Below are 22,549 nucleotides of genomic sequence, written 5' to 3'. Positions count from 1 at the left end.
TTGCTGAACGCGCACAGCCTGTAGGGAAAGGCTACGGTCCACGCTGTAGTACCTACTAAATGGTTTTCCAAACAGGGCAACCAACCGCATAGCTTGTGATCATTGAGGATTTAGTTAAAAAAAAAAAAAAAAACAAACACAAAAAAACTAAAAAGCAAAAAAAGAAACCAAACAAAAAAGCCCAAAGAAAGAAAGAAAAAAACCCCCAACCTGGCAAAAGCAACAGGAGCTGTGTGGCTCTCACGGCTTCAAGGAGATGAGCTGGAAGAGCCTTGGAGGGCTGCAAAGCTCAAACCCCACGCGCCGGTGGGCCAGCCCTGCACGTGTCCCTGTTCCTGTGGAATATTTGGGTCACTAAATGGGACACGTCCCCTTGGGAAGGGACAAGATGCTGGAAGAGAGTCCCGCCTGCACAAGCAGTACTCTGCTGTGCGGTTTTGGGAAGGACATGGTCACGTTTTGTGTTGATGGTGGGGATTAGAGGAGCATCAGGAGGAGGAGGGGCAGGAACCGGGGGGTTCCATCACCCAACTCTGGGCACGACCAAGAGGATGTCAGCTAGTAGGGAAATCCCCTGAGCTGAAAGTCATAAGATGCTCTGGATGACTTTCATAAATAACAGGACGGAGTTAAATACCTGGGTTTCCTTTGGTTCCTACTCTGAATCCTGCCTGTAAGAATTACTCACGTTATTGTCTACGCTTTTGTCTCCAAATCCCAAACTTTTCTGATCTCTCTCTCCCAGACTCCAAAGTACCAAATCAGCAATGACCCTGCCCTCTCCCCTCACACATTCATTTTCTTTTCCATACCTCTACACAAATACGCTTTGTTCCTGCGCTTCTAGGGCTTCTCATCTTATTTATCACCAACCTCTATTTTTCAATATTCTTGAAATTTTATGTACTTTTGGATTTAAAACTCGCTTGCCACACAACACTCCCCCTTAGAGGGAGCAAAGATCACAGGACAAAATGAAAAGAGAAATATATCTAACTCCTGCAAGTAAACAAAGCAGTCCTGGAAAATACCTAAATAACCACATTTATCTTGAGCTCAGCAGCTCCACTCCACTGTTTAAGTTCTGCTCAAATTAGTAAATTAATTGGTTCAAGATTTTTCAACCTGAGGTTCTCCTGAGCTAAGACACCACTGTGGTGTGGCTCTGAGGCTGCGCAGCAGCCACGTGGTCTCTGCAGCAAAGTCAGCCCTTGGGAAACCCCAGCTGGTACAAAACCACCCAAGTATTTTAGCAACACTTGAGCTCACTGAATGTCTTGAGGCTTTTTCTCCTGTCACCACATCAGCTTCTCAGCAAAGACTGCATCAGATGTCAGGCTTGGGTCTCCTTCCTCAAACTGCCGCTCAGAGGGAGAGCGGGAGGCTTGCAGCTGTCTGCAGGAATCCATGCAACCATCCTGGGCAGCCCTTCTCCCGAGCCCCGTCCTCCCCCCAGGCCAGCACAAGCCCAGATAAAGCCCCTCCAAAGCCTGTAGGACACTTACAGGGTCTTCACTGCCCCAAGTACTCATACAGCAATTTAAATTATTTTCACAGTATTCAGAGCTGAAAGACCAAGAACATCTCACAGACACGACTTACCCACATCAAGGCAATAAAACACCGACCAAATGCTCTCAGAAAGGGACAGGATTAGCTCAGCAAAAGAGGCCTTACTGCGGGGCTGTGCTGCAGGAGGACGGGCAGGGCAGGGCTGGGGTGGGGGGGAACCAGCTGCAGGGCATTGAGCCCCGATTACACACCTGCTGAAAGCCTCCCTCCCCGTAACCAGCAGGTAACAGGGTGGGGGATTCTATTTAACCAGAAAATGGGGTTGGCTTGGTGTCTTGCAGCAAATCCAGCTTTGCTGTGCTGCTGCTAGAATTTGCTACTTTAAGAGTTTTTGTGTTTGAGTACCGTTTAGGATGCGATCATGAGCAAGCGATGCAGCCACATGTTGGTGTACACACCCAAAGGTTCAACCCTGCACTTTAACAGGGCACAGAAAACCCTCACACAACAAAAATAAACTTTACAGCTCTAAAACAGACCTAACAAGTACATATCATCAACGCTGCATGCATCCCCTGGCGAAGATCTGCTCCTGACAAAGGCGGCTGTCAGATGCTGTTATTCCCCTGGAAACAAAGAGAATTATAACAGAGCAGGATCCTATGAAAAAGCCAACACATAACTTATTCTTGCAGCTGATACAAGATGCCATTGTTGTCATCAAGCAGCTGCTGCTAGCCTCGGGTGCGTGTGTGCATATGGGCATGTAGCTCCTGGACAACTTCCAGATTTAGGGAAAAGTTCCCCTATGCAAGTGTCAGCCTGCACGAAAACTTAAGAGCACAAAAGGCTCCAACTGACCTGCTTGGAACAACAAACAGAAAGCACACACGGCAATGCTTAACCCTCCGGGATGCACTGGAGTATGGCAAGCTGTACCTTTATTTAGTGGAAATTAGAGCAGGTCTGCTGCTTTCAGTGAAATAATTTAAAACAGCTGAGCAGCTGCCCCCAGAAGTTTTAAAAAACCCAAACCAAAACAACAGACTAGGACATATCAGTGGCAGGAGTTAGTGCTCAGGTGTAGCCGAGGTCTTGATTGCTGATGGAAGTTCTTTGGCCAAGGGATTTCATAGCAGGGTCAAAACTTCGGTACTTCACCACTCTAATTGCAATTAAAATTAGTTAGCCCTGCTGAAGTTATACTTCTAGAGGAAACGTAATCATTTCAAATAAACTGCAGGAATTCTACTCTATATTAGTATCTTATCTGTAATTAGTTTCCTCTGCTGGAAATTCGGACTAACCTTAGTGCTCGTTCCTGACAGTAATTGCACAGAGGTTACCTCTCTGGCCCAACCATCACGTCCCCTTTCACAGCACACCTAGCTATAAGCAGTACCTTCCCATCCGATGCTTTTTCAAGCTAAAAAAAAAACCCCAAACCCCACAGAATTGCATCCAATTAGAACAATGACATACAATGAAGTGCTAAAGCAATACAGCCACCACGTGAGTATCTGCTAGTGAGGGTTCCCCCCGCCTGTCAGGACACACAGGCCAGGCCTGGAGCAGCAGCACTATTACATTCTGCCTCCTCTTCCTTAGGAAATAATTCACCGCTCCATTATTTTGCATTACAGTCCCAGTGTTAGCCTGAGTTAATAACTAACCAAAGCTCTGTGGTACCAGGAGGATGCCTTGGCTTCAACAGGAGCTGGCAAGCTCAAGAGTACCGGCAGTGTTTGTGCTCAGGATCTGCTCAGCAAGGCTTTGTCAAGAGCCAGGAAAGCTTTGGAGGCCAAGCTATAATAATGCAACTTTTCAAGCTCTGGGTTATCTCTATGGGTTTCCTAGTGGCTCCAAACAAACCAGCGTAAAATTCTTCTGTTTGAAAGGGAAGCTTCAAGCAACGTGTTTTCCTGACCATGACTTTTATGTGCAGAGGGGCAGCTCAAGTAAACGAATAAATATCGATTCTTATGTGGTAAAAACAGCTATTCGAGAGAACATCAGTGATCGTGTAGGGATTTTGGCTTTGTGTAAGAAGAATTGAAAAAAAAAAACCACAAATGTTTGACAATTTTGTGTGAAATTGTCCTATTTTGCTAGACGAATGAATACACAAAAATATCCATACATAGGATATTTTGTTTCGGATCAAGAGAGGTATTTCAGCCCTTGATTATCCACTCACCAGTTAATGTACACAGATCTGGGCCATTCTCCTTTATCAGCCTGCCTTCCCCACCTCTGCCACGATGCTAACATAGAATCATAAAGGTTGGAAAACACCTCTAGGATCATCAAGTCCAGCCGCCAACCCAACACCCGCCAGGCCTCCTAAACCACGCGCTGAAGTGCCGCAGGGCACGCCACAGTTTAACAGGGCTTCTCTGCCATCCATGTGCTACCAAACGCGAGAGTTACCAGTGTCCACCAAGTATTAGCTCGAGAGCAAGGGAAGGAATTCATTTAATATACGTGGTCACACGGGCAACTTTTAAGTGGTGACACTGCGGTTTAATAAGTTACCTGGTTTCTAAAGTACGTGATTTCAGAAATATGTATGTTGCGTATCTCGTAACACAACATAACAATAACCCCATCTATCCGACATTTTAGACCACACATCCACAACCAATTCCACGCGTTCTCAATCAGCAGCTGTCACATTTCTTTCCGACCAGCAGGCAAACCGCACGGCGAGCTGCTCTGCTGCTGGCTAAGGGTGCAGCGGACGGGGGAAAAAAGAGCGTAACAAGTGTGCTCTGATGTGCTGGATCATCCAGATCCTATTGCTACTTCGTACTTATTTCAAGTTATTTGAGCAATACCATCAACATAGGCTGGGTACAAGGAGTTCTCCCAAATTCATGTCTTTTTCCACCATATACCCAGATTTCTGCAATTAGTGTAGCCTGACTGAGCAGCAGCTTTTAAAGTAAGACAAGCTCACAGACCAGGTTTTACGTATGTTACCGTGACAAAGTAGCTGATGTCCTGCGGCCTCACCTTTCTGGATCAGCTACCTGGAGCTGTCAGTTACAGCTGCGCTTTCCTGCAGGTTTATGAACCGCAGTATCTCTTGCTGAATGACACCGCAATTAGCCAGAAAGGGCAACAAGCCTGGAGCCAAGACGGCAGTCAAAGCAGAGGGGCCCTCGTCCCCAAGAGATCCCTTTGACCCTCTGGGTTATTTTGACAGCTTTTTTTCCAGCCAGGTGGCTGCTAGTGGAAGGAGAATAGAGTTCTTCACTGTTTATGCTCTTATAAATGGGAGCTGTTCAATCACCTGGCTTATCTTCCTGCTCTCTCTAAATGCATGCGCAGCAAACATCAGTTTGAATGACGATTTTAAGGCTGCTGAGTAAAAAAGAAGCAACTCTTAATAAAAAGGGGCTTTAAAAGGACTGAGCATGAGGCAAGTCATACAATTATTTTACTACTCCATTTCAGCTCTACATCACTAACAGTGTTTCTACTCCCTCCACAGGACAGCCTGTAGAGTGTTAACGTTTAACTCGGTGACCCAGAGAAACCCTAGTTTACCTGCGTTCTTACAAGTTAAGCACAGCTGAATATAAAGCTAAATTCTAAAGCCCGCACTGTTACATGAGGATGTGTCATGAATAAATCAATGAAGTCACTGAACCGAACCAAAGCAGTTGATTTCGAATAGACTCCTCCAAACACAATCCTCAGGCTGTTAAAATAATGTGCTGTGTCTTACCCACCACAAAATCCACACAACTCCTAAAATTAGCTCGTACTGTCCCACAGCTTAAACATGAACGCCAATGGCACTGAAAAACGTGTAAGCTTTCCGCTTACCGCAAGCAGGAATGTTTTTATACTTGCTACTTCGAGGTTTCTACCAGAAAAAGCTGCCCCTGAGTCTATACTTCAGGAACCTTCAGGTGGAAAGAGAAAGATCCCTATCACCGCATCAAAGATCTCAAGATACTTATTTCCCTGTCCTGATTTGACCAACAATGCAACTTCTTCCTCTTCACTGAGCTCAGACACACAGTGAGGGCTTTCCCCAGGACAGGAAAACATCTCTTTCCAGCTGGGAACCAGCCTCTGCTCTGTGTATTTATCCCTATAAAATGTTTAAGCCTGGTTTCAAATTTATTTTTCTAACTTATTAAAATCCTGTTACCACTACTGCCCTTCGCAGTGATGGCACCAGCTGTTTAGGGGACTATGGCGGTGTAGAACTTCACTGGGATCATAGCAGTACTAAGATATTTTAGGAGATAGAGACAACTGTGATTTTTCTCCTCACCTTTACTAAGAATTCTGTGAAAGGCATTTAGCTCAGCTCCTCGTATCTTAGGGCACCTACGTGACACTTATAACATTTCTTTAGCCTTCTGACCACTACAGCTAACCTCTAGACTTGCAGCATTTTAAGTATATTCTCCATGTGTAATAACATGCTTGCACCTGTAACTACACAGAGCACTGCTCTTGTGATGCTCAGCATCACCACTTTAAATAAGTTTTCATGGGATTCATTGCAAAAAAATTCTAGCATATTTGGTAATGAATTAATAACATCCAGAAATTAACAGCCTCTCCGAATTAAGAAAAATCGTACTTCCCACAGAGCAGTAGCCTTTGCTAAGGAGTCAAATGCGACCTTACATACAATAGCTCTTCTCACGTGTTTGCTTCTTTACCCTAGAAAGGAATTCATTTTGTAACACAAAGTTGTCTTGGTTTTTATTACCAGAAGTACAGTATTCAAGAACTTTTATTTCAGAGCAGCGAGTTAATCGATACACAGTATAGCTCTTCTGATGCGAGGGAAATAGAACTGGAACAGCCTCTTTTGAGAATCAATACGTATGAGAAAATACATAGAAAAATACCAGGAAATCATACTCTGCTCAACTGCGGGCATGAAACATTAAGGGTGGGAAAGTCAAGGCAAAACTCCCACTACCTTCAGCGAGATTTCTGCCTTGGGTTGAAGCCGTTCAAAATGCCACTGTAAAAGCCCTTTCCAGGACAAAACTTCAAAGGATATGAACTCAAAAACTAGCATCCAAGCTTAATCTGGAGAGCTGCCCAGCAGCTTTTCCCCTTATAAAACATAGAAAGGCAAGTACGGCAAAGTGACCTGAAGAAAAGATTCTTCATTTTAGTTAAAATATATGTGAACTATTATCACAGAATTTATTTTTCTAATATTTATCCAAAGTTCTCTACAACAGCGTACTCTACTGTCCAGTGAGACGCTACCCCTCTTATCAAATGAGCTAATTTGCATTCTGCAAAATATTCTGCAAACAGACGAGACACATTGCAGCTTCAAGCTTTTTTAATCCTCTTTATGAGAATGAGAAATAAATATCAATATAAGACTTGGAAATAATACAGCTTTCTTGGACAGTAGAGAGGTCAAGAACCTGGACTCTGGAAATACAGCACAAATCCCACGACAAAGCGATAAACGAATCCTGCCTCAAGAGGCACACACTTCAGCCTCGGAATGTGCGCAGACTAGAGCCAACAGCAATGACAGTGGTGGTAGGTGAGCAAGATAACCTCTGAATTGCTGGCTTAGCGAGTCAATTTAGAGCAGGCAGCACTCGCTTCTCCAGTGGAAAGTCTTCCTCACCTAAACCTCCGCAATCCAGCAGGGTTACGGGCGTGCAGCAATCGTTAACAAGGACAGATACAGGCACTTGGTAAAGGATCTGATTCTTAACCCATGAAAGTAAAGAAAAAGACTTTGGTGATGACTGGCTCAGACCCCGAGTAGGGAACAGAAGTGGTATACAAACCTAGAACAAGTTTTAAATCTGTACTTGTTAACAATGGAAAAAAAGACACAATGATTAAAATCCCTAGCTATCTGTCAGGAAGCTAAACCTCTCAGATCATCGTCTTGTGCAGGCATTAGCCAGACAAAAGTTGCACTCAATTCTGAGCCAAGGCTGAAGGATTCCCATTGTTGCACCAACTGGCACAGCTACTGCAGTGGTGTATTAACAAACGGCCCCGGCAAGCAACTGCCGTGAGATTAAAATCTAATTTGTTAGTTAGTCTCTGGAGGGAGGCAGCTGACAGAGCTCTGGAATTTCAGGTGCCTTGAATTTTCTTCAATATTCTCCCTCCAGTAACTTCAACTGACCCGACTGTTTTTATGATACCTGAAGAGACCAACTAGTTTACTGAAACCTTCCTGTCGAAATATTTTTATAATTGATCATAATTGCAATAATTGATCATAATTGCTCTTTGCGCAGGCATTTCAAAATTCCAAAGAGACAAGTCTAAATTGCATCCAAATACAGGAAAAAAAATGATGATATCCAAGCATTGCCCCATTATCTTTTTTTTTTCACAACATATTTAATGACCTAAGAAGTTAAAGGCAACTTCAAGTTACATTTACAGAACTAATAAAATGTATTTAGCAAACACTGAGAAATTAAAATCCGAAGGAACACAAAGACAAAAAACACTGAGAGAGGACCCATTCTAGAGCAATTTAAGACTTTTTACTGAGTCTCTGGATGTAGCAGTCAAGTGAACACTCCCCTGCTGAAGTATTACTTGCAGTTAGAGACCACTGAAAGCTTATCTCATTAGTCTCGTATTAGAACAGCAAATGAGTGATTAGTCCAGCATTAACTTCTGCACTTTTTATTAAGTTCTATATTCTGGGAGAACAATTTTATTACCTGACTGTTTTGTTTTGTTTTGTTTTTTGCCACTTACTTATTTCAGCAAGTGGCAAAATTCCTAGAAACTTTAGTGGCATCAGGATTTTTCATACTAAGAGCACAGATTTGTTAGACATTGAAAGACAAAATGGTTAAGCGGTGTGGCTTGCAAGGTAATATTAAAAAAGGATATGCAGAGAGCTATGTACATGTATGTTTAAACTTATTCAAGATGAAGGAAACTCACAGCTTAAAATCCATGTGGCACATAAAGGTATCTGCTTCAATGTTGTCAATTAATATTCTAAGTCACATGCGGTGAACACATTCACAAAGACTAAAAATAAATAACAGCTACTTTATTATCTAAGAATACTTTAAAGTGTGGCATTTCCTGACAATGCTTAGAATCATCAAGAAGAAGAAATCAAAGCTCGTAAGAACTTGTGAAATCCTGAATACTGCTAGTTCCCACTTAGTTTTCTCATGATAGGGCTGTCAGGTTCAGCATTAGTGAAAATACTTCCCACAACCACATGAGTACCCCAGATGTTATGACGAATCACTTTGCAGCAGCCAAGATCATCAACAGAAAATCCCAAGTGGCGGTAGCGTTCGTCTGTTTCAAACAGAGTGTTGTTTGTGTAAGGTCCAAAAAACTAGGTGGGGGAAGAAAAAAAAAAAAAAAAGAATTATTCACGTGAACATTTCCAAGAACATTTAAAATGTCAGAACTACCTCTTTTTAGAACAAAACCCAAGCCCAGAAGTACCAGTTACATCCGTTATGGGAAATTTTATGTAGAGTTTTGTTCATGAAATCTACAGAGGAAACTAAGCAGAGCACCTCTGGTTACACTGATACCCCATATTTAAATATTTCCCTTCATCACAGACAGAGCGCTGAGGGCATAGCAGTCTGTTTGAATGTCTAATCAATCATACATACAAAAATCCTCAAGTGCTTTGGAAGGGTTCTCCTACTTCTACAGGCATTAAGGGTAAAACCCTTCTGTGAAACAGCAAAAACGAGACATGTACCTTTTCAAGGAGCCCCCTATAAATAAAGATTTCAGATTTGCCCACGTTTTTGCTCGTCAAAGCATGTGTATCTCAGCTGCTTTATCTCAGGAGGAAACTTCTGACCAAAAGCCTACTCCTGATGAACAGGCTATTGGTAAGGATGTTGGAACTGAATTCGAGCCCGAAGACAGAACCCTGCTTTCATCAATCTGTAACTATTCCTTAAATGCACGGAATTTGTGGGAAGCTTTCAAGCACTATACACACCTTCAGCCACCTGTTCGCCTTATAAACATCCCCTGTCAAACCTGCTTGCCTCTGTTAACACAATAAATCACTGCCTTTCATAGTGTTTTTAAATAAAACCTCACTAAACTGAGTTTTGCCATGATTACGTTCAACTACTATATGGTTTTAACAGTCCTCAGACAAAAACACACATACGCTCACGCTTTGATAGAAGCTTTCTCAATTCTCTGTTGTAAGTTTTAAGACACTCTCTGTTTCACAGATGTCTTTGTAAGAAGCTGTCAGCTCCTCCAGAGAACTGGTGTAATCTGATAATGAATGCCACTGCTGTTTAATAGGAACATGCTATTCGTACTTTCTGCGTAACAAAGATATCACTAAGTAGTGCAAAGAGACTTTTTAAAACCCTCCATCTACCCAAATAGGTGTCAGGACTACCAAGTTACCTTGGGAGGGCATAACCAGACTATTGTGCAGCAACCAAGAGCTTTTGGGCATAAAACTTCCACAGTTATCTAAAATTCATTGCTGAACACTGTTCTCCAAACTGTCAAGAGCAATGACAACTGACACAGTATGGGTACCAGCTCCGGGTTACTATCCTATCTTAATTTATGAAAGGAATTTTCCTACGGTAACAGCTTGTGGGCAATATGAAGAAGTTGGATTTAACCCACAAAGAATCCAAATACCACTGCTGGTCAGGACACTGCAGTGTCCACTGCACACAGCACAGAACTTACTGCCAGTCCTGAGGATGGATCAATGAAGTCAGCCCAATAGCCTTCAGAACAAATTGCATAGCAAATTTCCTTGGCACCATTAATGAACTTAAAAGAAAATAAAGGGAAAGAAGAATATCAAATGAGATTTGTTACCTATACATACACACACGTCAGAACACATGTATAATATTCTGAAAAAGAACAAGCACAGACTTCTTTTGGCCTCTACTAGTAAATGAGAAATTCAGCATACTTTCAAAAAGAAGTATTACTATTAAGAGGATTAGAATTAATGGCATACATCAGACTACTCCAATCATGTGAGATTTAAAAGTGTTCCTTGTGCCAGTCAGTAATGGATTAACAGCTTGTACAAGGAATTATGTAATTGCTTTGATTATTCATGCAGATTGCAATCATACCTGTTGTCCTCTATAAGAAGTCAACCATTACTTCAGGTATTTCTGTGTTATTTCCACGAGTTTACAGATCTCACCTAAACTCCACAAATTTGACACTAAATGTAGCATTAAATATATTTTTATAAATATATGAAAAAAACAGTTTTGCTGTAAGATCTTATCTCAGCCAACAGAAGAATATTATGGAGTTCTTCCTGCATTACAAATGCTTAACTGCAAGTGACTTTAAAGAACGTTTTAGTTTTGTATCATGATAGCAAACAGTTCCATAAGCACTTGACTTTTACACCAATCTATGCCATTTCTCTGGTAGGGAACTGGTGGTCAGGATGAATGATGATTTCAAACTCTCCTACTACTTGACAATCAAAGGTGCAGGTCATGTTTCAGTTACGCTGGAGGACACCAGCTGATGTTCCTGAAAATAGCATTTTCAATTAAGCAACATGCCAAGAAGTTCCCTGTTCCATAACATGTCATCAAAAACCTCCCTTCTTGGAAGAAACAACTTAAAGAATCTACTTTTTTTTTTTTTAAGCAAACTTGTCACATCAGCTAATTTGAGAAAACAAGCTTTTCTAAAAAAAAAAAATCTTTGATGTCGAGTTGCATTTATCTGTTTGTCAGGTACAGCAGAAAATTCAAGCAGGTAGATTTAAAGCTGTGCTCCTGTATTCTGACATCACAACATGGGGCACAAAATAATCACACAACCTACAGATTACGCAGCACGTGTTTTTTCCAGATAAATCAGCAACGACAGGAGACCTCAGGTACGTGCTTTTTATCACCTAGAGCAGCAGTTTTCAACGCATGTTACAAGGGCCAGCACGGGCCCACAGAAAACTTCCGCAGAAACCTGCAAAGGTGAGTGGGGGGGGGGGGGAAAAACCCACAGAAGTTGAGATAAGCGATGGCCTAAAACCACTCATGCACCCCAAGAAAAACATGTCCAAGTGCAAAAATCTAAACTCATGAATACACTGAGCTAGAGTAAAGCACAAATGGAATTCACATAGCTTCCTCAAAATGTGAAAAGAAATGCCCTAATCTTAGAAATACTTATAACTTCAGAATAAATTTAATACTTTATTTACTTTTGGTTATAAAAATTGGATTGTTCTCTACAGTCAGTGCCCTCCTCAGGGTTTCAAATCTATAGAAATATTATTATAGTTACCCAGCTTCAGGCCCTTAATGATAAAAAAAAAAAAAAGGGAAGTTTACCCTTTACAGTAATCTGTTCTATATTTTGAGGTTCGGTGGCGATGATTAACTATGTTTCATCTGTAAATTAAGTCACAAATATAAATAAGCCACCTGAAGACAGCATTTTTGGCATTACATTTCTGAGACAGTACATCTTCTGATCCAGTGTTGTAACAACCCCTCAGCAATCACTTAAGAGTGCAGTTGATAAACGCTTGAGATTCGCTACTGTAAACATTTCGATTTGGCCGTACATAACTCATTACTTTCGCACACACCTCTCACATTAAATTAGTGTTTTTAAGGTTACTTCTAACCATCTATGAAGCAAACAAACAGACCATTTTCATGTGAATTTGCTGTTAGTAACCTTTAGGCTGGGAGGTTACATCCAACATCCTAACACCCCTACAATGACTGTATTAGACTTGACAGGGAGGTGCACAAGGAAGAAAGATGCCAGTTAACATATAATTAGACCAGATTACAATGCCAAAGACCAACAGACCATAAATAATTCAAAGAGAACAACACACTAAAATGAAGGGAATTTTAATTTGTGTGTAATCTTTATGTTGATCCTTCAGACTGCTTCTCCCTTTTTTTTGTGGTAACCCTTACAATGCTTTATACAGGCCACAGTTGCAATTTACAGGATTGAAAAGGACATTACCAGACTATTTTCAAACACAAATATGACCATCACAATACAGACGAAAATCCCACAGGATGATCTATACTAGTTTTAGAAAAATTCTAACAAATAATGTGAGGTGCTAAGAAAAGAATGCCAGCGGTGGTGAACGCTGACACCTGCTGGAGTACACTCAAGAAAAATCTGAAGAATGTGAAATAAAGCGATTTTCAGAGAGACCTCTAGTGGCAACAGAGCAAGACGACGAAATTCTTCAGGATGGTTAAGGTGTAATAAATACAGCTGATATCCAGGCAAAAAGTATTAACCATACCTATTATCAGAACGGAAAAAACCCCAGAGCAACCACTTCTTAACAGTAAGGACACAGTCGTGGCCAGACTCTGTACTCGAATCTCAGTTACGCCACAGAAAAACAAAGAGAGCAGCAAAATCCTACAAAATGCCCTGTGCCGAAGCTGAAGTAAGCTGAGAAAACAGCTGCTGCCCTTTAACTGCAACAGGACAACAATCAACTGTCTGAAATAATTTACTGTAGCATTTTACAACATTTCAGTATATTTTTGACTCACCCCACTATAAAGAATTTAATGGTTCTGAGACACTTAGAGTAGTCAAATAGCTACAAAGCTAGAAAAAGGGTTACGTCCATTTTATCAGTAAGACAGCATAGCTCAGAAATGCTCTAAAAAGTATTACCATGTATTACTACCAGAGCTATAAATGTACCAAAATACAGACATAGTTCATGGAAGAGTCATCTACAAACAAAAATAAGGTGATGTACTGTCAGCTACTTACATTTTCTAACAGCATTTCTCTCTCATCCTCCACTTCTTGACTCCATACAGTCATATCATTTTTAGTCTTCTGGGTGACAGTTAATACCGTTAAACGGCTGGCATTCACTTCTGGAAACATTAATTCAAAGTCTAAAAAAAGTGAAACCAGCATGTTATGGCTTGCTTTTACATTTTACTTATGATTTTTCAGTTTTAGACAGATTATTGACACTACTTTAGAGCCTTCCTTTCATTTAAATCCAAGATACATGTGTGTTCTTCACACCAGATGCAGGAAACCGCATGTTGGTTTGAAATGCTGATGTTGCTTTTGCATAAACTAACGCACCTTGGTAAGGTCCTGTTACAAGTGACTTAGGGAGTGGAGTTGGCTATTTCAAGACTTCCTATTTAATGCAAGATGATCAAGGCCCCACTACTCTGCACATTGCAGAATGTGCAAACAAGTGTCTTTATTGTAAAGATGTAACACCAACTACAGTAACAATTTAGTATTTTGAAATGAACACCACAGTTCACACACATCAGGTGTGAAGACCCTTCCTTTCTGGCTAAGCCATGTTACCTGATGCACATGGGGTTTTACATTAAATCTTCCAGCAGAAATGCCTCAGATCTGCTTCCTAGGACATGACAGCAGACTTGACATCAGTTGTGACTGTTCTTCCCCTGGGGCAGAAAAGGCCCAAACTCATCATGATTCTCTCAATATCATCTATTGGACTACAAACAGGAACGGACATGAAGCACTGAAGTCACAACTGGGCTTCACAGAGCCTTGCTTGCAGTGTGGGAGGGAAAAGCACTTTCCAAAATTAGAAGTTGAAAGGTTCATTCATTCTTACTCTCTGAAAAGTCTGCTCTCTTCAGCATCTAGACCAAGATTTCAGTCTCCACCCTCTTTCAGTGTATCACTTAAAGGTAGAAGGTTTTACTCCAGTTTAATTTCAATAATTTACCTCTTGAACAAATTAAAGAAAGATACAAAAGCGATGCTTTCAGTAGTTCTGTAATTTCAGTTTGCTCTTTTACCTTTTGGCACTGCTTTTTAGTATGATTTTGTCACAAACCAGTTTTTGGATAATGAATTAGCTCCAGAATCTACCTGACACTAAAGTAGTAGCTGAAAGTTACTCCCCGCCCCAGCTGATCTTAAATTTAAGTGGCACTGAACTTTACATGAAATACAAAGTACTGTCAACAGCAAAGTTTCAGTTTTCATTTTATAGCATGTATTTTTCTTTTGTAAAATATTAACTCTGAATTACTCTTTTCTGTTACACATTCTGTAATTGATGCCACATCAGAGCATTTACTTACAGATGTTTACATTTTAAAAACTTATAATTTCTTAGCTCTCAAAAAAAGAGAACAACATACCTTTTCGTAACAATTCAGGACAAGCTTGTACCGCACATTCTACCTTTGCGTTTTCAAAGTAAGTTTCAGCGTTATTTATTTGCTGTTTCTGTGGAACATCAGCACCCTGAGAAAAGTTGAAAATTGTAACTTTCATGGTCATTAATGTATAACAAGAATAGCTTTGTACACCAGACTACATTTTTGTGACTCAATGTCACACCCAAGCAGTTTCACAGAAGGATGACTTGTAATGAGACTTAAAACTCAGTTTTCAAATATTAGGAGTGAAACAGATAGGGGTGTTACTTAAACCTAAAGGGAGATTTTAGGCTTTTTGTTTTATAGCAACCATATTATCTCAAATCCTTAATCAATACAGAATTTTTTAAAATACCGTTCTGAAACAACAGCCTCAAGTATTCAATACAACAGCAATCAAGAGATTTCAGACATACACACATTACCTGAGCCAGAATAAAACTTTATTTTGAAGTTACACAACAGTTCTAGAGCCCTGAACTATCAGTATTTTTAGCTTTAGCTGTCATAGCTTGAGAAGCAGAACAGTTTTCCAATAACACCATTTTTATTCTTTACAGTTTTTTTGTTCTACAGTCTCTAAAAAAACCCAAACCAACAAAAAAAGTCCCCCAGATCCTTGTGGGTATGTTACAAATGGAGCACCTGTGTGTTAAATATATAGCATTTAAGTTTCAAATGCCCTTAATAAGGCAGTACAGCTGCCTCCTTTGGGACAGCAACTGTTATGTAATAGGTGTAGAATGCCTTAATACAGTTTTTGTAGCTCTAATGATGCCGTAATTTACAAGGCATTTCAGCAAGTTTCTCCAAGATTGAAATTACAACCTTGAATAATACATTAAGCCCTAACTAAGACCTGTTTGTACCTGACAGTTCTCCCTAGAGAAAACTGTTACATTGAATACACAGTGCAGCTAACATTTTTGTTCCAGAAATTAACATTCAAGAATAAAAAAAAAAAAAAACAGCAAAAACAAACACAGCAACAGAAAACAACAGACACTAACTGCAGTTTCAATACATATGTTTCTATGTGTATCTTACATTATGACTGCAAAATCATTGGGACAGGTCGGTTGGTACTTTAAGCCTGACAAACGATGCAGTTATGCAGGTAAACTTCTCTTCTTCCTAACTACAGGACACTTCTCTTACTAGAACGGTAGTTCATTGTGATTTTTTGTCTACCACCCCCCTTCTAGCTGGCTATACACCACTTATACAGTACATACGCTTAGCGGGCATGCTATCATCAAGGGACTATGGCCATTTTCCAAAGATCCAGATCACTATCCGATACTGATAGGCTGGTAGGCCCATTTACTCTGCTCAGATGAAACTAATGCATCAATCTCAGGTACAGAGAGGTCAGAGAAGTTTGCTGTTTCTCTGGCTGGTTCAAAGACTGGTGCATGAGCTTCAGCAGCACTGAGCTTTTCTCCTGCTTGCTGCAGCAACCTACGGGAGGTTCCTGTATTCAGCTGATCCCATCATTCCATTTTGGGTCCTCTCCTAGGATGAGTAGGTTAGCATTTTTGTTAGCTAAATGCTGTTCATGGATTCCTACTGGTATGAAGCAGAGCTGACTCTTGTTGACTTTCTGAAAACCAGTTGCAAAACCTGCCTCTGCTCTTTCCCATTTCTCCCTTCCATTTTGGGTAGCAACAGCTGCACTGGGCATTTTATTACACATGTAATCTTGCTAGAAAGCGGACATGCATTCAGTGCACCTGGTTTGCACTAGATGAACACAACCAGAATTTTCTGCTGGGCTTTTAATGGGAAGTAGGACCCACGCAAGCTGAAAACAGAATCTGGGGAGCTCTCCAGAAGCTTACATTTTCTAACACTTTGAAATCCAACGCTACATTTACAAAAAACCACTATACAGCATTTTTACAATGGAGATTCGCTAGTCGACTTCCAAAGTCTGAGCATGTCACAAACTCAGCCTAGAAAGTTGAGTCAGCAGCTAGTAGTTTCAAGATTTGTTGAAACATTGTGACCACGCCAGCAATTACCAACTTGCTGGTTGTTAATAATGAATCTGACTCGCTGCAAGCTCTGCCATTGCCAAAATGCAGTCTCACTGTGAGAATGGAGGGACATTGATTTGCTCCTCCTGTGTGAATTCAAGGGTGGTCAGAACTAAGCAGGTAGATCTAAACACTGTCCAAAGCATTCATGTCCAGATCCATTAAATGAAATACTGAAGGATCTACAAGTTCCATTTGATGAAAGGTAGTGAGATTTAGTAAACAGCAAGTTTGGAAACTGAAGCTTTCTTTTCCCGTACCCATACAATTAAGTCACTACTGAAATGCTATTTCACTAAGCACTGTTTAGTCAAAAAAACACACCCTGAAATATTTCTTTATCCTCAAAGAAAAAACTTCAGCAAAGTTCTGTGTAATCTCCCACTCACCACAGCTGAAGTTCATCTTTTGAACCCGGCTAGAAAATCAATGATATCTTTTTTTCAGGAGGAATACAGATTAGTTATGCTTCTCTTAGACGAGAAATATCAGTTTCACATCGAAGAAGCCTGTTCTTACCTGAAATTCATTTATGTATTGTGCCATTACAAACTCATGCCTTTCACTTGCTGAAGGCTCTGCTAATATGTCTGGCAGACTTTTTGAAACTTGGTTGCTCTTCTGAGAAGCAGTGCCATTCAGGTGACAGTCAAAACCAATATTACCAGGCAACTGGAATCTCTGGTCCTGAGGACCGAATGGACCCATTACTTCATCTGGCCATACAGTTCTTGGACCTGCAAAAGTCAAGGCCTTGCTTTAGCCATCGCATCTAAAAAGAAAGGTGACAGAAAAAAAACAAAAAAAAAGAAAAAACCTCTCCCATACAAATACCCATATTTGATCATAATCATCTATAACCAAAGTAAGCACAATACACAAGTAAAAGTAAGGGCCCTGACATAAAAAGCACACTTCAGAATTCCCAAATTTATATGGGGTATAAAGTTCTGATAGCCTACGAATTCAAAGAAAAAGAATTTGCTTTTTCTTACATAAATCTGGAGGTGTAGCAGCAACATGAGGCTCATCTGAGCCAGAGGAACCTGCTGTAGAAAAAGCCTTGGGATTTACAACTTTTTTGACTAAGGAATAAAACCCTGGTAGGTAGGTGACCAATCTTGCTCTGTTACAGAGCACCTGAGAAGACAAAAGCAAACAATTATTACACACCACGAGCAAAAATATTAGTTTAAGTACAGCTTTGTAGATCACAAGATAAATCTTCACTCAATTAAATTACAATTTTACTTATGATCAACTGTTTCTGTAAAATCAAATTTTGAAAGTATTTTATTAGTTTTATGTTTTACTAGCAATAGTATTCTAAGTAAAGGAAAAGCCCCCAAAACACTTACTGAAAGGCCTTGTCACATGAGGAAAACACCCTGAGAAGTTTAAATAGCACCACTGAAACCCCACAACCTAAACCAAGTCACGGGTGAGGACTGTTCCCAGGATTATTCCCATGCATGCCATTGTTCCCATGATGATCACAGGATTCATCAGAAATACCTAGAAATACTGTTAATGAAGTAAACGCTGATATCCAAGACGTTTGCCTCGAAGGCTAGCACAAATGTTAGCCAGCCTGTATACCTACCTCTTAAAAGACCGAGGGAGACACAAGATAGTATCACTCCAGATACCTCTTGTAGCTTTCAGGTAGAAGCAGTATGTACATGTGTGCTTACACATATTTCTTTGCCAGCAAAGTACCCATACCAACAGCTCTGAACTAGACAGGGAGATACGCGTAACAAAACAGGTAGGTATGGTAATTTCAACTTCTTGCTTTTGCTCTTAAAACCCATGAACGTTTAACATGTGCAAAACGTAAGTTAGTGCAGCCAGCGTTATTTAGATTTGTAAACTCCTTGCACTCACATATTTACCGACAAGTATTATTGTGACCAGATCAGCATTGTGGGCAAAGAGCCAATAAGCCATAAAGCCTTTATGGGTTCTGTGGTCTTGGAATCCACCAGAAAATCTGCTCCCCACCACAGAGTTGTACTGTCAACATAACTTTCAATTGCCGAAGATGATTCTATCAGCAGCTGATTCAGCCACACAGCAAACGGAAAATGATGCAATGCTATTTCCCTGAGCATGCAAATGGTCTGAACATGACTCCAAAGAGCTAGTAGTTGCTCACCATGAGGATTAACTCTGAGGCCCAACGACAGTAACTTAAGTAATAATACAAGCAACTGTTACTGGGTTTTTTTGTTGTTTTAAAGAAATATCCAGGTAGTGTGATTAAACTGAAATGTCTTTTTTTTTATACTTTAAAAAGAGACTGACAACTTTCACGATGCATTTATGCACCCATAGCAGAAAAATAACCAATCATACACTCAAAACATAGAGTTAGAAGTGTAATTTCAAAAAAATTAAAGACCACTTAACTCTAACACAAAAACACTAATACTCTTGACTGCAGTTGCACAAAAGCATGCACTACTGGAAAATGTAAACCCCACCTGCCATAGCACGTGTGCTTTCATAAAACTTTATTTTCCAGGTGAAGGAAAGAAATTCTTTCAACAAACTTACATAAAGAGGTTTTCTTTAAGTGGTGTATTCTTGATTCTATAAAAGTTTACATATCTGTACACTAAATATGTATGTAACAAGATTACTTCAAAAAAATCCTGAGCAAATGGTACTATTTGCATGCTTAAGATAAAAACCTCTACTCCAAGTATCAGGATCTAAGTCAGTAAGCATCAGTTTCTTACATACCACCTCTGCATAAATGTACAGTGTCTAGGAAGTTCTACCAGCATTATGAAAACTCAAAAGCATAAAGGCATGTTTGATTTTCTGACTTAGATTGAGTAGTAATGGTTAAGACCATAAGCCCTCTAGTTCTAAAACACCACTAGCTTTAAAAGGTTCCTGTAACAACAACAAAAGCCTGCTGATTCCACCGAAATGTTTTTTCTTCCATTACGTAAAAGTGCTATTGAAATTAGTTTTTCCATAACGATTATATTACAGATAAATCAGATTTAATCAATTAGAGCTAACATATAATTACAAGAAAAGAGTATTTTTTCCTTATGGTCAGGATCACTTAACATGGAGATGTTAGCGTTAATTACAGACATGTTGACTGAGCTCACTTATGCAAATATTTACATATCTATCATTACACAAGGGGAAAAAATACTGCTGAAATCAATAAATTATTCATGTCTCTGTGGCAACAATACATCAATAAAGGGCGTTTTATTCTTCAGTCTGGAAGTACCCTGGTGAGCCTGAGTGTTTCACCTTAACTCATAACATTAAAAACAACAAAACAAAACACCACCAGAACCTACATAATCCTCAATTTGCTTAATCCCACGATATCCAACAGAAATTGGCTTCCACACCTAGATGGAAGGACGACGATACTACTGCCTTCTAATAAAAATGGGCCTTGGCATAACTCAGATTTTTGTCAACAACTCTCCCACAAGCAGGTGACTTAAAGACAGCATTAAAGGGGAAATAAGCCGCAAGCGTCCCGCGGAAGACGGAGAAGCGCTCTCTTCGGGAGGCGCCGCGTTGCCCTCTCACCGGGACAAGGCGCAGGGCGGGTTCGCAGCCCCCGCCGCACCGCAAGCCTCCGGGGCCCGCTCCGGAGGCGGGGGGCCGCGTTACTCACATTGGCCATTGCAGGCGGCGGGCTCCCTCTCGCCTCACGGCCCCACTGCCCCTGCAAGAGAAGCGAATGCGCTCGTCTCCGCGGCACCGCCGGGGCCTCGGAGCGGCCTCGCCCTCCCCCTCACCGCGCCCGGCCGTACCGCACCGGCTGGGCCGCCCGCCCGCCCCGCACGGCCGCCCCCCGGGTCCCCGACAGCAGCCCCGCGGCGCTGCCCGCTCTGTAACAAGGTGGCGGCAGGAGGGGAGATAGAGGCGCGGCGGGACCGCCCCGGAGGGAGCCCGACCGCCGCCCCGCTCACCTCTTCCTGCAAAATGGCGGCAGCCACCCCCCCCTCCGCACCCGCGCGACGGGCGCCCGCCCCGCTGTCCCCAAGCCGAGCGAGCCGATCCACCGACACCTCGATTAGCGTAGCGAAGGAAGCGGGCAGAGATAAGGCGGGGTTAGTCGTTCGGCGGTCGATTGGTCGGAGCCGAGGACGGGGCGGTGGGAAGGCCCGGCCGGGGCCGTCGGGCGGTGTGTGGCGGCGGGCCGGGGCGGCCCCTCGGGGCAGCCGGGTGGTCGGGCCGCCGCTGCCGGGGCCGCTGCTTCCCCTCGTCTCGGCGCGGTGAAAGTCTCCCGTGGCTGCCCCTGCGGGGGCTCCGTGGTGCCGGCAGCAACAAGCCGGCCGTCGGGGGTGCAGTACCCGCTGGGTGCACCAGGAGTCAGTCACGTAACGTAAACGGGCTGCCATCACGCTCCCCCCCCCAGCCCTGGGCTGGGGCTTTCTGGGGCCGGCGAGTACCATGGAGTCGAAAATTGATAAAAGAGGGGGTGTTGCTGTTGAGGGAAATACAGTGGGAGGTTCTCGGCCGCCGCCGGGCCCAGGGGTTTCCTGGAAGGTCGATGAGAACGGGGTGCATAAATGTTACTTCTAATAAAACGGGTCCTCCAAGGGCGCTATGCAGTTTCTTCAAATAACTTTTACAAAATAAGAATAGAACCCTTTTTCAATGGACTAAAGGCTTTTTTTTCCCTCACTTTGTTTTGGTGAGCTACCTTTCTCCTTGGTCCTTCATTTTGGAATCTGGGGTGAGGTTCGCTTACAAAGTCAACTTTTATTCACAGAATCCCAGACTGGCGGGGTTTGGAAGGGCCCCCTGGAGCTCACCCCGTCCCACCCCCTGCTTGAGCAGGCACCCCCAGAGCAGGGGCACAGGGCCGCGTCCAGGCGGGGGGTGAATGTCTCCAGGGAAGGGAGGCCACAGCCTCTCTGGGCAGCCTGTGCCCCTGCTCTGGCACCTGCACAGGGAAGGGGTTTGTCCCCATGTTCGGATGGAACTTCTCGTGTTCCAGCTTGTGCCCGTGGCCCCTTGGCCTGGCGTTGGGCACCACTGAAAAGAGCCCGGCCCCATCCTCCTGACACCCGCCCTTCAGATACTTATAGGTATTGATGAGATCCCTGCTCAGTCTTCTCTTCTCCAGGCTGAACAAGCCCAGGTCTCTCAGCCTTTCCTCACAAGGGAGATGCTCCAGTCCCCTGATCACCTGGGCAGCTCTGCACTGGACTCTCTCCAGCAGTTCCCTGTCTTTCTTGAACTGGGGGCCCCAGAACTGGACGCAGCACTCCAGATGTGGCCTCACTGGGGCAGAGCAGAGGGGGAGGAGAACCTCCCTCGCCCTGCTGGCCACACTCCTTTTAATACATCCCAGGATACCATTGGGCTTCTTGGCCCCAAGGGCCTGGTGCTGGCTCAGGGTCACCTCGCTGCCCCCCAGCACCCCCAGGTCCTTCTCAGCAGAGCCGCTCTCCAGCAGGTCCCCCCCAGCCTGTGCTGGTGCGGGGGGCTGTTCCTCCCCAGGGGCAGGACCCTGCACTGGCTCTTGTTGAATTCCCTGAGGTTCCCCTGGGCCCAGCTCTCCAGCCTGGCCAGGTCTCACTGGATGCCAGCACAGCTTCTGGTGTATCAGCCGCTCCTCCCAGCTTGGGATCATCAGCGAACTTGCTGAGGTTACGCTCTGTCCCATCGTCCAGGTCACTGATGGATATGTAGAACAGGACAGGACCCAGCACAGCCCCCTGGGGAACACCACCAGTGACAGGCCTCCAGCCAGACTCTGCCCCATTGATCACAACCCTCTGAGTTCTGTTGTTGAGCCAATTCTCTTTCCACCTCACTGTCCCCTCATCC

At 42.7% G+C, this 22,549-nt stretch overlaps 1 protein-coding gene across 1 annotated transcript; it reads right to left on the bottom strand.

Moving 5' to 3' along the window:
- Nucleotides 1-6,826: 6,826 nt before the first annotated feature.
- MMADHC (metabolism of cobalamin associated D) lies at nt 6,827-21,150 on the bottom strand. The gene is made up of 8 exons (XM_075092773.1): nt 20,680-21,150; nt 20,382-20,432; nt 17,716-17,860; nt 17,240-17,457; nt 14,661-14,766; nt 13,279-13,409; nt 10,210-10,296; nt 6,827-8,854 (listed from the first exon to the last, which is right to left on the bottom strand). Exons 1-8 carry the CDS (start codon nt 21,109-21,111, stop codon nt 8,660-8,662), a joined length of 1,365 nt encoding a protein of 454 aa, XP_074948874.1. The 5' UTR covers nt 21,112-21,150; the 3' UTR covers nt 6,827-8,659.
- Between the last annotated feature and the right edge of the window lie 1,399 nt (nt 21,151-22,549).

The sequence above is a fragment of the Phalacrocorax aristotelis genome, chromosome 5 (genome assembly GCF_949628215.1).
Source record: "Phalacrocorax aristotelis chromosome 5, bGulAri2.1, whole genome shotgun sequence".
NCBI lineage: Eukaryota > Metazoa > Chordata > Aves > Suliformes > Phalacrocoracidae > Phalacrocorax > Phalacrocorax aristotelis.
This window is presented reverse-complemented; position numbering and strand designations above follow the sequence as displayed.